This window comes from Ceratosolen solmsi, unplaced genomic scaffold (assembly GCF_000503995.2).
Source record: "Ceratosolen solmsi marchali unplaced genomic scaffold, CerSol_1.0 scaffold80, whole genome shotgun sequence".
In the NCBI taxonomy this organism is placed as follows: Eukaryota; Metazoa; Arthropoda; class Insecta; order Hymenoptera; family Agaonidae; genus Ceratosolen; species Ceratosolen solmsi.
Genome location: NW_011948459.1, coordinates 234,519 through 251,369, shown reverse-complemented (window position 1 = coordinate 251,369; position 16,851 = coordinate 234,519). Strand labels below are relative to the sequence as shown.

At 23.8% G+C, this 16,851-nt stretch overlaps 1 protein-coding gene across 1 annotated transcript in view; it reads left to right on the top strand.

Moving 5' to 3' along the window:
• Positions 1-16,851, top strand: part of MICAL-like (protein) — a 32,035-nt gene that overhangs the window by 11,442 nt on the left and 3,742 nt on the right. The window contains exons 3-5 of the mRNA XM_011505463.1: positions 1,153-1,331; positions 5,076-5,164; positions 16,798-16,850. Of these exons, the coding sequence (XP_011503765.1) occupies positions 1,153-1,331; positions 5,076-5,164; positions 16,798-16,850 (321 nt within the window). The remainder of the gene's footprint in view (positions 1-1,152; positions 1,332-5,075; positions 5,165-16,797; position 16,851) is intronic.

Genomic DNA, 16,851 nt, shown 5'->3' with positions numbered 1-16,851 from the left:
ATTCCGAAAGCAATATATTGAAAACTAACAGTGTAAAAGTCTAATTGAATGTAAAGGTGTTTTAGATATTTTTTCTAAATAAAATCTAGTAACATATAATCATTAATTTAATAAATTTTTAATTTATACTAGAATTGTAAAACGTTTTAGAAAATAAAATTGTTGCTATTATGCTGTTATAGTGAAAATTTTTTTAATTAAATTCATTTAAATATTATTTCTGTAGAAGAGAATAATTATTATAATTGATATAGTGTATACATTTGTTATTGATTTAAGAGTAATTATTTATATCATACACTTATTTATTATAGAAATATAACTTTAATTAATTTTTTTTTATTTAATTTATTTAATCATTTTTTAATCATTTCTAAAAAATTGATTATTACACTAGTTTGAATGTAAACAAAACTTAATCTATTACGATTTAATGAGAAAAAATATAATGAAAAATTTTTTAGGAATAGCTTTAAATTCTAAAATAATGCTTGCATACTTTTTGAAAATGTCAATTACATTTATATATTTTGAAAAATTCTTAAACTATTCTTTATGATTATATAATGAATATATTAACGAAGATCGTATATGTTTTAATACAATATATTGCATAATATGTAATTTAGAGCCTTAAAGATTTAATAATATTCCATTTAGGGGCAAAAATATTTATCACGATTGTAACAAGGAAATTATGTCTAAATAAAAAAAATAAAAATAATTAATGAAAAACGAATGAAATAGTATAACGTAATATTAATATGTAGTGTAAAAAACAATTAGTAAAAGGCAATGGAGTAGCAAGCGTGACTAAAGAATTGTGTTTTATAAATAAAGTTTAACTATTCGTTTTTTCAGGTTTCTTCCAATATTTTATTTCTATTTATAATTTATACACATTATTAAAAAATGTAAGGGATTAAGAAAATACTGAAATATTTTAAGTACTTTATATTTATGTTTAAGTATTTTTAGGCATTTTATAATCATATTTAATAATTTAATCTAGATTTATACCGTATATCATTTCATTGATAAATTATTGCTTGAATATCAATAAGTTCTTAAATGAATGATATAACATATTAATGCGTTCAGGATTTTATATGTTCAGATATAAGTTTGATAATTAATATTCGTTTGTTCCAGTGACTTCAGTAGCCTCGATAAGAGCGATATTTATAGAAACAACGAGCTCGCTTTCAGAACGGCTGAGCAACATCTGGGCATTCCGGCTTTACTTGACGCCGAAGATATGGCATCATGCTCTGTACCTGATAGACTCTCCATACTCACTTACTTGTCGCAGTTCTATCAAGTTTTTGGTGGTCAGTGTACATAATATACGTCAGTGTATATAATATTGTAATGTAGGCATTTTTATGACAATCCTTCAATCGTTTGGTTGATTATTCCTCACAGTACAATTACTCTGATAGGTGGTCATAGAGAATGTTTACTAAGACAGAAGTCATCATATTTTATTATTGAACGACAAAATTTATCAGTAAATTTGTTATTTATGAAAAATAAATTTATTTAAATTATCTTTTATTTACAATTTTTATTTTATATATTAACGTATTTCTAACCTATTGAAAATTTTAGATTTAAATCTTTAATTTTTTAAAAATAATATAATATGCAAATATTTCTTTCTAGTCGATTTTCATTATTGTAAATTTTACTTCATTTTTATTTACAAAGACTTAGTTCGTTATCTTGTGTACTATTTATTATATTATATTTAAACACTTTAAATATTGTTTAGATTGACTATTCAATTAAAGTTATAAGTTTATTAGTATATTAATTATAATAAATGACATATTTCATGTTATATTCGCGTTAATGAATTTATATATTTTGGCGTATGTAGATGCAAATAGATTATTAAATCTAAGAATATAATTAATCACTATCACTATTAAAAGAAATTTACTGTTAATTTCAGTCACATTATAATATTAAGAATAAAATAAAAGGATTACATAGAATACATAAAAGGATATATAGTAAATAAAAATATATTAAATCTTTTAAAGCAATATATATTGAAAATACTTTTTTTTTTAATTTTCATAAATAATAAAAATTTTATTAAAAAATAGAAGTAGTTATTAATTCCTAAAATATTTAACATTTTAATTATTCTGTAATTAGTAATTTTCGAATGAACATATTTTTGTATTAATATAATAAGTAAACTTATTATAAAGTCATAGAATTTTAAATCAGACAAATTTGAATTAAGTTTAATTCCTATTATTCTCTAAAATATCTATATATTTATTATTGATAGATGATTATCTTTTTAACTCAAGGTATTGTTTCATTTTTTTATTAATCTACAATTAATCAGGTCTGCATAAAAGATATTTTAAACATATTTCATATTTCTCAGTAATTTATCTATACTTGATTTTTAAAATGATTACTGTAATTGAAATTTAATTGAAAGAAATTTTACAGTATTTTAGCATGTTCAAACAATAAATTAATCAAAAATATGATGATTGTTTTCAACTTTAAAAAATTTTTTGAAAATAAGAAAAAGAAACAATTTAACATTTCAAAGTATGTTACATTGTTTAAAAAAAGTTATTTATATAAACGACACATTGTCGTTTTCAAATATTATATTATTAAATGTAACTTATAGTACTTAATACCATTTTTAACCTAGTTTTTGTATTTGTAATATAATTAAAATTGGGATGAATATGAACTTATAATTAAATAAAATAAGATTTATTTATTAAATTAAACAGAATATAGTTTACGTAACAATAATGCATCAAATATTAGTGAATATTACGAAATAAAATATTGGTAAATACTTTGTTGTAAAACAAATTCATGAATATTGTTAAAAAAGAAATTAGTGCAAAGATAAATTAATTAACTTTTGTAATACACATCATTCATGTTATATTATTAATCAATATAGTAAATCAATAAAAATAAATACGTTATTTTGATAGCATATGTCTATAATAACTGTCAATTACATAGAGCTGTGATATGATGATTCGGATAATAGAGATATTTTTGAGTATTTAGTAAGCATTAGCACTCCTGCATTTTCAACTTAATTCAAAACATTTAATTACATAAAAATATTCATATATATATTTTTAGAAATATATCTTCTTTAAAACAGAGAAATTACTAATTCAAAATAAAGAATTATAATTAACTTATTTTGATGCTATCCTAAGCAGTATTTTCTGTTATGTTATGTTTAAAAAATGTTTAAAAAATTATGTATTTACAGTGATATTTTATTATTAAAATATTGTAAGTATTTATTAAATTTATTTTGTAAAACAAAAATTTATTAAAATCATTTCATACGAAATTTTATTTGAAGAATTTTTATTTTATAACTATGAAATAATCATATTCTTACTGTTTATTATAATAAATCATATATTATTTATTTATACTATATTCTATTGTTTGTATTTTATACATATTGTTTAATTCGTTTGAGATTTTATATTTTAACCTACGATTTATTACATTCAAATTAATTGAAAATGTTTTTTTTAAACTATCTAAACTTTTTATATTATAACATGGTACAGTTTGCATGTAGTATAAATCAAACCATAGTTTATTATGTAAAATAATACATTAAATATTTTTATGAATACAAATTATGATAAATATAATATTAAACATTGTGCTTGAGTATATATCGAAGGGTAATAATATTTCATATTAAAATAAATACCAGGAATCAATTATTAATATAATATAATAATATAAATGCAATATAATTTTTGTATCGATTTAATAAAAAGTTAAAATAATATGATATTTACATATGATTACAAGGATCCCATTAATGTATATCTCTATTCTTATATAAGTAATTTCTCTATATTCAATTGAAAAAAAGCTGCTTTCTGAAATGAGAATGATATTTGTATACAAAGATATTATCAATTTCATAGTTTCGATTGATTTTTCTAAAGTTTAAATTATTATCTTTGGATCAATATTACTTAAGAATTTGACGCATACTGAAATCAAGCGCAGTTTATATCCACAAAGAAAAATTGATAAAAAAATATATGATTGAGTTTTTTATCGTAAAAATAATATATTGAAAAAGTGTAAACATTAAGAAGGTATGCATTTAATGTATAAAAGTATTCTTTAAGTAATATGATTTATGGGTCACAATAGAGATAATTTATAAAGCTATATTAAAAGAGTAAACTATTTACTCGCTTCGTTTCTGTATTCAATGGCTGCAATTCATTCGCGGTTTTGTCTAATGCGATATGCACTGCTATTTTTATTTACCTTTGTACCACCATGTTCAAATAGGCAAATATTAAAAAATGTACTATTATTGAGCCGTAGTCAATGGAAATGATTACATGCATCTACAATTATCGACTTTTAATCTACAAATAAAGCTTTGTGCTTCAGTTGGTATTTAATAGTTTTATAATGTAGATGTGCTCAGCACTACTGTATTATACTTTTATTGCTATCTTTAGTCTACTGATTTGTTCTTAATTGAAATTTTTTGTAAGGTGCTAGAAAGATTTTAAAAATTCATAGTCATTATTGAAATGTATATATATATGTGTAATTTTATTGCGCAAAAAATGCACAATTGGTTCTATAAATTAATATTTTTGAGTTATTTTTTATTTAAATACTTCCTTTGAAAAATAATGTTAAATCATTTTTTAAAGATATGCATGTGTTTTATATTAATGCTTTTTTTTATTAAATTAACTTAATAAGTTAAATTAATTAACTTCATTAAGTTCTTTTGTATTTTTTATATTTATATAATTATATTTAAAAGTTATAAATAGATAAATAAATATGTATACTAAAAATTTTTTTTTATAATATAATATTTAGATATAAAATTAATAAATATCAATTGAATTTCCATGTACATAGTATATTATAAATAATTATTTAATGAAATCGGTATATTTTAATTATAAACATAAAATTTTGAGAAATCAAAGTAAATATTATAAAAAGATGAATTTTGGGAAAAATTTACTAATAAAAATAAATAATTTTGTTAACAGGTTCATCATCGAACAGAGTGGCACAGAACAGTACGTCTGAAAACTCAAGCGACAGGATTAAATCGATATCGGAGGCCCCACAGCCCAAGGTATCTATCAGCAATCATTTCTTTATAAGCCCCATACTAAATAGAATTGTTGAGCACCTGGTTGCGTATCGCTGGCGTGCAAAATTCAAGATATCACGGCACTACTCACTTATCCGATTTAATTTTTAACACTTATAATTTTAATTACACCTTTCAATTTTGAATAAATTGAAATTAAACCAATTCCTCATCAAAGATTCAGCTAAAACCACGCATTTATTATCCAGTAGTTTCAAATTAATTTATAATTAAATTTAAGCCGAAAATGGTATATAAACTAATATACTATAGTATAAAGTATATATATTGGACATTTACATTTAATTATGATTTATGTCATTAATTTCTATTTAATATACGTGTACATTAAAGTATACTACAAATTACTGTATGTCTAACAATAGTTTCTGTCTGTTTATGTCTGTTTGTTTGTCTACATAGTTCTTTTCGTTCGTTATATTTTGTACTCACAAATTTATTATTCTCGATTACGAAATATCAATAAATATAGTTTTTTATAATTAATAAATCGCCGATCAACGATTTATTCGATTGATAGATTGATAATAAACACTTGATAACCATATTTACTTTCTCATACACTATACTATAGTGATGAACTTCTCTACCATGACCTACCTATTTTTGTCCTTTCTCTTTCTTCTCTTTTTTCCTATATTATATAACAATTATATATTATACTTTTTTTATTATACATTATACATTCTATATTAATTATACATTATATATTATAATTATATAACAATTATAATATTATATATAACAATGGATAGTGAGTAATTTTTAGAACCACGTTCATTTATGATTTGTTTATGAGAAATCTTTTAAAGACTTTATCGAAGACTTTACAAATGTCCGTCTAATTTTCTATTCAATGCAGTTATTTAGTTATTATTGAATTAAATTATTGTGCAATATTTAGCTTTTCGATGAACGAATAAGAAATTTGCCATTGAAAATGCAGATCTATAGAAAGCAAACCAGGTTTTAATTTTATATTGAAATTCAAAAAATATATAATTATATGTTTTTATTAAAATTTAACTTTTTATAACAATTTAGTACCGACTAGGAGGGCCAAATATCTAGTTAGGTGTAAACTCCCAGATGGTGGAAGGGAGGATTGCGGGCAAGTGGACAGGATAGTGCATGTATTCAATAATAAATAGATTTGTTATTTGTTTTAATTTATTGCGATAATTGCATTAGTTGTATTATAATGATTTTTAGTTTTTGCATGAATGCCTTCGTTTCTTGAGTTTTGTATTGTTATTGCGACACAGCTGTAATGTGCGTTGCATGCACTGGTAGAAGGGCGTAGCCTTCTGGTCCTCTATATGTAATGCACGTGGTGGTGGTGTTATACACGTAGAAGAACAAGGTCGTAAGCCCCCATGCTTTCTTGTGTAGTGGCACGTGGCAGTAGCTTGAATTTGCCTTGGTATTTATTGTCTTATTGCTTGCCTTGAAAGCTCTGCAGGTGCGCTTTTGGTGGCACTTCATCTTAGTCTGCAGATATTGCCGCGTACGGCGCCTCGTAAGTCTTTCTTGTGGGAGCTAAACTTGCCCCTTATGCGTTTGCAGATTGTGTGAGCTTGGTCGCTCTACAGTTCTTTACCTTGTGAGGCATATTGTGTATTATTATCGTTAATAAGGAATGGAACTTTTACCTTGTGAGTTCTGCAGATTTTGTGCTCTTGATGGCAGCTAGTGATGTCTGCAGGTTGTGCCTCGTGCGGCAGCTTGTAGTTTATGTTTTGTGTTTTTCTGGCTATGCCTCGTATTGTTTGCTGAGTTTGCCTCGAACGGCTCCTTATATGTGATTATGCTGTGCCTTGTGGACCACTGTTTACTTGTTCCTTTTTCCTTGTCTTGCACTGCTGCGAGTGTATGATTTGATTTGCACTTATCTTGCACTTGTTATGAGTTGGATATGACTAGGCTTTGCCTCTTAATCGGCCTTTACCGTGTATGTCTACATCCTTGTTATTTGGCGTTCCCTTGGAGAAGAAGCTTTGCCGGCTTCTCTGGTGAGAAGTGACTATCGTGCGCCTTGCCGGCGTCTTTCTTGAAGGCATTCTCGGCCACCGCGTGATCCTTATGAATTTCCTGATTCTTGGCGTTTCCAATCAGAGCGCCTCTTTCTGGGCGTCCCCAATCGAATTGATTCTTTCATTATTGGCGGCTCCAATCAGAGCGCTTCTTACTTGCATCCCCACCATTTAATATCCCTTTTTCGGATGTATGACGAGGTGGTTTTTGCTTATATTTTTATGACTTGATTATGCCAGAAGTATTATGACTTGTCGTCGATAGATGCCTTGTGGCGAGGCCGTGTCCAATGTCTCGTAGCATTAGTTTTATAAGGGCTTTTTGCTGGACACTTGGACCTTTGTTCTCGCCAGATGTGTTTATGAATTGTATTTTCTTTTGATATTCGACGTTTTGCTGAATTGTTTAGATTTAGTTAATCCGAGGCGCGTTTAAATGTTTATTCCTCGAGTAGTTGAGTTATCGATCGAGTTAAGATCGAAAGTCGATCTTATCTCGAGTTTCCCAGATGTCTAATGAGCTGGGAATTTCTACATTTTCGAACAAGTTTAAATTAAATAAATTAATTTACTATTCATTCAAATTATATATGAATATAGTTGACAAATAATTAATGTTAACTAACAAGTGGTTGCTACTCCAGTTACTTTGGTATAACTAAATATGAGCGATCTTATATTTTATATAATCACTTTGCTCTTTTCTATTCCCATAAGCGTATGAAATACTTTAGGTTACTATATTTTTATCGATGTAATCTACTTTTATTTAATGTACATATATAATTAAGTTCACAGCATAATAAATTTATTGAAAACGTTGTTAATTTTAGTAACTAAATTTTCTTTAAAAAACACTAATTATAAAATGAACATTTTTATATTTCATACAGGATAAAACGCATTAATTTATGCAATTAACCTACACAATAATCTAGTCATTCATTTTTTTATCACAATCAAATAGTATTTCTAGTCAAGTTTGTAGATAAACCTCAATTCAATTTTAAAACATGACATTAACAGTTTATGTAAATTATAAAATGAAAATTTTTAATTCTACATTGTAATGATATAATTCTCAATTGATGTATTGTAATATTAAGAATAGAAAATAAGAATAAATTAAAATTTACTACAAATGATTTTTTGATAATCTTTTAATTTTATTATTTATTCCACGTATTAATAATTATTTATTCTTGATCAATAATATAAATATTTAATATATTCTAAAAATAAACAAATTGATTCTATCAATTACAATATAGATTATTGAAAAATCAAATAAATATTTTACTTTTTCTAAGATTTTACTTTAATTATATTGTCGCGAACTAATATTAAATAATTAAATATTATAGCTTTTTTTAATACAAGAGTAATACACAAGTATTTGATACAGTGTAATTAACAATCTAAAATGATTTGAATGTTTAGGCAATCATTAATTTTTTAAATAAAATTCCTGAAATATTTTAGGATACTATAAAAAATATTAAAAATAAGGAGACTGATATAATTATACGTAAACACGAATTAAACACGATACAAGAGATTTAAATTAACAGAAACAAGAATTAAAATCATAAAAATATATATTATACATAATAAATTATATGTTTAAATATGTAATACTATAACAGTAACTTTAATGTATGTCGATTTTTTATGCAACACAATACGAAAAACATCGAGAGAATACAATAAGTGCATATATAAACAGAAAATGTATTTAATATAAATCATCCGACTTGAATTAATACGAAACGAATCTTATATATATCAAGATTGCATGAAGTATCGCAATTGTATACATTGATACAATTATTACTACTAAAATTTGAGCATTAATCACGTTGATTATAATTATTCTGTTTACAATAACTTATTTCATGTTTCTGAGATAATTAAAAATCAATAAATAATAAATTATCAGTTATTTATTCTTGAATAAAATATCTAATTATTTTGATAGAAGTTTTGGAAACAATGTCTATTAGTAAACATTACGCAACATTTGATTTATGGTAGCAAAGTTGTATAAATAAAATAATCATGTATATTATTATATATAAGAAAAATTTGAATTTAAAATTAAAAATGTTTAAAATTGTTTCTTTTCATAAAAATAAACCTAACTAAATATTGTATATAAAAATATGCTAAAATTTTATGCTTTTTATTGGAAATTAGTGGAAATTAACATTGATATTCATTCATATCTTGTTTTAATATATTATATTTGATATATTTATACTTTTATGGCAATTATTAATTAATTAAATAGTTAACTGTATTTATTTAATTATTTCAATAAGTATTATAAATAAATAAATTAAAAAGAAAGAAAATGCGATTTAGATTACCATAATTATTTGTTTAAATATATTATATAAATATAAGAAATGTGTTCATTTACAAGAAAGATTACTGTAGTGTGCGTTGTGCTATCACGAATTTCGAGTTCAAATTATAAATTCAGAATTCTTGTATACACAAACATTAAAAGAAATTGGTAACACGATGATAAAAAATAATTTATAATCCTTATCATTAAAAAGCGTTGTTTCGTATTTTCCAATTCATATATTTTTTAATAGGATATTTTAATGGCAAATACACATTATTTTTATATTTAGCGATACGTCGTGGATTTTTACAATTACCGTTGATTCGTCGTCTAACTCGCGCCAGTATCCACAAATCTTCATGTTCTCTATTGTAACATCTTATTTTTTATATACACATCTTTGTTTTTATTTCATAGGAGGAAAACTTGGACTTAATGGGGCAATATAAACCTGAAATATTCTGCTAGAAGGTAAATTGTTGTGTCGTTTATTGTTTTGCTTCAATATTTTACTCGCATTCAACTGCATCTATATACGCACATGTGCACGTATGTGTATATTTTTTATTTTTAATTTTATGTTGCTTTATGTATGTACAAGTGCCACTTGTAATATTCTATTACTTATCTGTAAGTATTCTATTACGTATGAATTTTACGTGCAATCAAATACTTGCATGATTTATAATTTTTTATCGAACTCTCAGGTCTACTACAATAGAATATTTAATATCACTACGGTTTTGTACAGCACTAATACTCTTTCTCTTCTAGAAAAACTACTTTTCTTTACCCATGCGTTTATGTACTCATATATTTAATCATTTTGCCTTTATCCTATTATTGGTTTTGGTCATTAGTCTTTTCTTTTATTATGGTATTGGTATAAATTATACATTTGTTATCAACAAATGAATGTGAACCTTTTTTCTTAATTTCTATGTAATATAAAGAATGAAGTTTAATAGGAATATTTTCTTTTCCCTCTTTTTTTAATTTAACAAATTATGACATTGAGTATCGATATATGTTTTATAAGAGTATGATATTGTAAAAGTTTTATTTATAATTTATATAGTAATAATAGTTTAAATTCTCGTTTACTTAAACAATTCTTTTTAACATTTAATGTTTTTAAATTTAAATTAATAAAGATACGTTGTCCAATATTTCTAATAATATTTTTCTTTAGTGATTAACATATTAATTGAATAAGAATTACTTTTGATAAAAACAATTTTATAAACAATTTTTTTTATTCATTATTTATTATTTTATTAAATTAAAAAAAAATATTTATTGTCAATAATAATATACAGAGTAAAATATAAAAATTATGAATTTTGTTTCATAATACATTTTTTATATAAGTTATTAAAGCAAAGAAAGATTATCGCTTATTCATGCGCAATCGATTTTTATAACTCTAACGAATGAATTATAACGTGAAGAAAAGGTGAGAATTTGGTTAAAATTTAAAAGATTATTGTTAACAACTATTAGCTGGTTTTAGGAAAATAAAACATCGAGTAGTATATAATATAAACCAAAAAGACAACGAACAATTAAAAAGAACGCATTCTTTTTCGAGACTTGCAATATATCAGTAAATCGAATTTTCAAGCTGCTCTTCCTCTCTCTCTCTCTCTCTCTCTCTCTCTCTCTCTCTCTCTCTTTTTCTTTCTCTGCAGAGATACGTAATGCACGTATACAGCACGTTAGTTGCGGAACTTAAGTTGGAACATGTGAAATAAGAAAGTATGCATTTACTTTCACACGGACCGGAGAGTGATACCGTGCATAGTGATTTTGCACTTTCTCGAGTATTGATAAGCACTGTGCGTTGAATTTGTAACGAAAAAGCAATTAAAATATTGTATCGTAAGTTGCATATTAATTTTTATCTCGAAATGTAAAAAATGAAAAGACTAATGAACGTATAATTAAGTTATGCTTAGAAAAATTTATAATATGAAAAGTGCACCTTAAACAAAGTCAGACTAAATTATTTTGGTAAAATATTCAGGATAATATTAGCATATTTAATATGCATAATAATCTTATTTTGTACTTCAATCGATTCATTTAACAAACTAAAGTATGCAAACGTAGATGCTGGTAAATTGATTAAGTTTCTCTAAAAATAGTAACATCGATTGTTCGAAGATAGTTACTGGAGAAAGTATGAAATATGGTGTAGTATCACGTGGAGAATATCCAATCTATTATCAAGATAGGTTACCATCAAAGAAAGTCATTATTTAACGCGTATTAATCACCCAAAGCAGGACTAAAAAATTGAACTATATTTATTACTTATTAACTTATCATGCGAAAAATTCTTTTATATAGCTTCATATTACAATGTATATAATGCTAATATAAAATAGTTTACTTAGATGGCATTTAGTTACTTATATGTTATTCAATTCAGTATATTATAATTTATTATTTACTATAGTAGTAATACTTATTTTATATATTACATTATATAAAAGATTTTAAAAATTGGATATTATATTAGATCTAAATTTCAAGTAATCAACACGTTGTATATTGATTGGTTACAAAAATAGGAGAAATTAATATGCAGGAATTGATATAAGGGGAATTTTTAAATTATATTTCTTGTGTTATAGTTTTAGTTAAAATCAATATGCTTTAATGTTTAAATCATGAAATTCTCCCTAAATCTTAAATTATAGTATTATAATAATTTAGTAATTAGTTTTTTACTTTATAATAGAACTTTAAACTTAACTGTATATTACTTTATAAGAAAAAAATAGTTAATTTTCCCTAAATATGAAAAATATTATTAAGTAATATTGTAATATCTATTTCAGTTTTATCTATATATTACTTTTATAGTATCTAAATTAGTACAAATAGATATAATTGAATTTAAATTTATTTTGATTTAGTACTATTATAAGGATTTAAAAATTAGCTTATAATAAAGTAAGTAGAACATTAGAAGTAGTAACGTTAGAAAATAAATGTACTGCTATATATTCGGAATATACTGTTATATTAATATAATTCGTTATATACTGAGTTTATATATACAAATTCCAGTAAGACTAGTTGTCATAATATAGCATTTTCGTATTCCGATACGAGTGACTAGAAATTTAACAAGAATGATTAATAAGCTGTAAAGACCTGGAGATTAGAAGTTAATTACAAAAAGAAGTGGTATCAATACTCTTTACATAGTAAAAAAATGAATAAATTCAATAGTGCTGCGTTGTTTCTCCTCCTCTTCCCTTTTCCATCTACTAATAATTCTTACATTTCCTAGATCCAATTAGTAAAGTACATTGATGATATACATTTAATAGCTTTTATTTCTTATGTCACGATTAACGTATCAAAATTTTTTTTATTTCAAACAAAAATGCACTCTACAACTAACCTAAGTTAAATTTTTTAAATTCAACTTATTTTACTTATATGAAGTAGAATAAAATATATTATTACTACCACCCTGTAATTATGTAAAATATATTTTAAAAGACTACCAATTTATATACAAAATAAAGACATTTCTGGAAACCTTAAGATTAAATAATATTTGATATTCTGTTATATATTTTAAATAATGTTCTATTAAGTAATGTAATAAAAATATTATTTTATAGTCATTACTTTTTATTTTATTAAAAATCCCACACTGCCTTTAATACATTAAAATATTACATTCGATACATCCAATTGATGAAATCAATTTTAATTTAAACTGAAATAAATACCGATTCGTGTATCATTCGTTATTGAAATTAGGTCTCTCAGATAGATTATGCATGTGCATGTTTCTGTGGATGGTTGTCTTTGAAATAACGAAAGTAGGAAAAAAAAGTTTTAGCAGAATAATGTTAACGAGGTAGCATAAATATCAAAGAAGCTGACCCCGGAATTGAGTGTTCGTTACAGCTTCTATAATGAACAGTCGAGGTCACGGCATTTATGGGCGTGAATACGCACGAATGACGTATGTGGGACCACTCTTATCGCGCTCGAAGCGCCTTCTATAGAGTGATGTCTTCAACCATACATTAACTAGTATTTAAAAAGATCATGGCAGCAGTTGATTGTCCATAGCCACTCAATACGATCATTTTCAGCACTTGAACCTCCATATTTCAAGGATGATAGATTGTAGGAGTAACTCGACCAAAAGTAATGACAAGGTGGTCATCGCCGAACTAGTTGAGTGTCTACTGACCCTGTCTCTTTAGTACTGTGGCCCGTTTATTTTCTTGTAGTATAGAAAATTTCAAACATAAACAAATTATTTTCCTTTTAAATAATTCAGGAGTTCGATACAAGCATTCAGTTAGTCATTAACGACCTACTAAGTTTTTGAATATAAATATGGCGTTCAATTTTTTTTAATCATCGACCGATGCCTTTTACAGATGTAATCGTATTTATAGTAAAGTTAGTCGAAAATATTACAATCATCGAGTCAATAATATATTTAATTTTTTGAAAAAGTAAATTTATTACTCATTATTACGAACTACCTGATTTGTGTTTCATCTCATTTATAATAAATATTTTTCTCGTGCTCGTTTTAATCGCCTGTATGCGTTACTTAATACCACGTGGAAAAACAAGTGCTAGAAATTGATAAATCATAATTAATAGTAAGATTATTTTTAGAAGTGGTAAAATTTTTTTACAAAAAATTTTTGTAATCTAGAGTGATATTGAGTATTCTAAATATAGATTTTTATAAGCTTTAAGCACATAAAGTATCTTTCCAACACTTTAAATTTCTGTTTTTCATTCTTAAATTATTTTATTAAAAAAAATAAATCCTAATATGATCTGGAAATATTTTTTATATTTTGGTATATAACCTCAAAGTGAAACGTGCATTGAAATTAACAATTGATGGCTGTGTCTTTTATAAAAAATATACGTTCATTTTTTATAAGTCTATTAGAAATGCAAAAATTACAATGTTCTCGAAATTAATTTGAGCCCCAATTGGATCAGTATGAACAAAATTTAATAAATGAAACATGTATATTTATTTTTTTTAGTCAGATTTATGCAAAATTACCTTACCTTTATATGAATTGTCATTGACGTTATTTACATTTAATTACACTGTTTTGTATATTTTCAATTATTTGCATGTATTTACATGTTGATTGGTGTATCTTATTTCAGCAAGAAAAACTCGTAGATTATAGCCGTAATCTATATTCAAATTAATACAATTTTTTACATACTAATAATTCCTTTTAGAGTAGATTTGTGATTAACAAATTTGCAAATATTGAATTCATGCATCTTTATTTAAATTTTTTAAGAATTGCAGTAAGAACAGATATTATTACAGATATGAATGATCCTTGTTACATTAAATCATTGAAATATTTATAAATGGATATAAGCATAAGCAAATTTACAAACAAGTTTTCATTTCGTTTACATTTTCTTTTCGATTCAAATAAATGAAGAATTTTTATAAGATAAAAATGCCATGTATCAGTAAGTGTTTAATAGCAGATTAGTTAACTAGAACAAATTTACGCACATATTATAAAAATATGTATATATCATTTCGATAGAAATATAAGACTCCATGTTATATGTCTTATTATAAATAGTCCAAATAAAATTATGGAACTGATTCCCTTTGTCTTCTTTCTGTATTTTCATATACGAAAGTCTTTATGTTAGAAAAATTACAAAAATTATTAAAAGTTATAAAAATACACACATTAAAATAAACAGTTCGAATTATTGTTTTTTTTATGTCACACCTAATTTGTAAATATTTCATAATTTGAGTTTAATTATAAAAAGTGAAATACAATTTCAAACAAATTTTAAAAATCCACCCGTTTTTGGTTCAATAACAAAATGCTATCATAATTTATAATCAATATATACTTTATAATAAAATATTATTTTAGATCAGATCTATTAAGTTTAATTTAATATCATTCTATGTATTACATATTCATGCATAATTATTTTTATTTTTATTGATGTATTTATTTATTTTTTTAGATCTTCATTTTTCATTTTTTTTATAAAGTATATACAATAGATGTAAATAATAAAATAAAATAAAATTGTTTTTATTTCTTAAATTTAAAATAGAAGCATTTTCTTTACAAATGATTAAAATAATATTTAATTCAATTATTTATCTATATAATTAACGTTTGTTCGATAATTATTAATGTATAAGGTTTAGAAGTTTCAAAATTTGTTAAAATGTTACAAGAAAATTTTTACACAATTCAAAATATTGTATTCATTATAAAGTTCTAGATTTTTATTTATAAATTAATATTTCAGAAATAAAGATGAAATTTGTGAAATTATATTAAAATAAAACAATATTTTAATTGTGAAAAGAATGGATTATTTTCAATTGGTATTTAATTTGATTTTCTAAAGTATTAATGGAATATTTCATATAATAAATTATCATATATGATACATGATCAATTCAAATAATAATTAACAAAAATAATTATTTGTATTCGGTTCCTGAATATATAATTTAAAATATTTCTATTTTCAATTATAATTAAATCGTATCTTTATTCTAAACTATTATATTTCAGAAAAGATATAAAGATCTATTTTATATATAAATAAAAATACAAGAGTTATTACAGTTTATTACATTGTACTTACAATTTTTTAAATACTTAAATTTACACAATTTAAGGAAGAACATTAAATATTTATTAAGTAAATAGTTTTATTCATATATTTTATTTTAAAAATTGAAACAATGATTTAAGTAGAGTTATTGAAGCAGAGCGAGTGTTCGTGCACTCGCGTGTGCGTTTAAAAATAAATTAGGAAAAATTCATAAAAATACCTTATTAAATGAGATTCTTTTTAAATATGCATTGAATAGAAACCATATAATAAAAAATAACATATTTAAAAGTTATTTCATTTTTTAACCAATAATAATTAATAAAAAATACATTTATAATTTATCACAATTCCTCTACTAATTTTTATAACAATTATTTTAATTTATATTATCAATAAGAATGAAAATGTATTTTTTATATATTTTCTTTTAAAATTAAGAAATTTATTTTAAGTTTAACTCGTGATTTTGACAAATACATTTATCACGAAGATGTGTATGCTGTTTTAGTTTAAAAACTTTTAATTTACAATTAATTCTAATTTTTTTAAATATCTATATACAGGTGAGCTCACGTTTGGGGATGCGCAAGGACTTGTGTGTTAGCTGCGATCTTCCG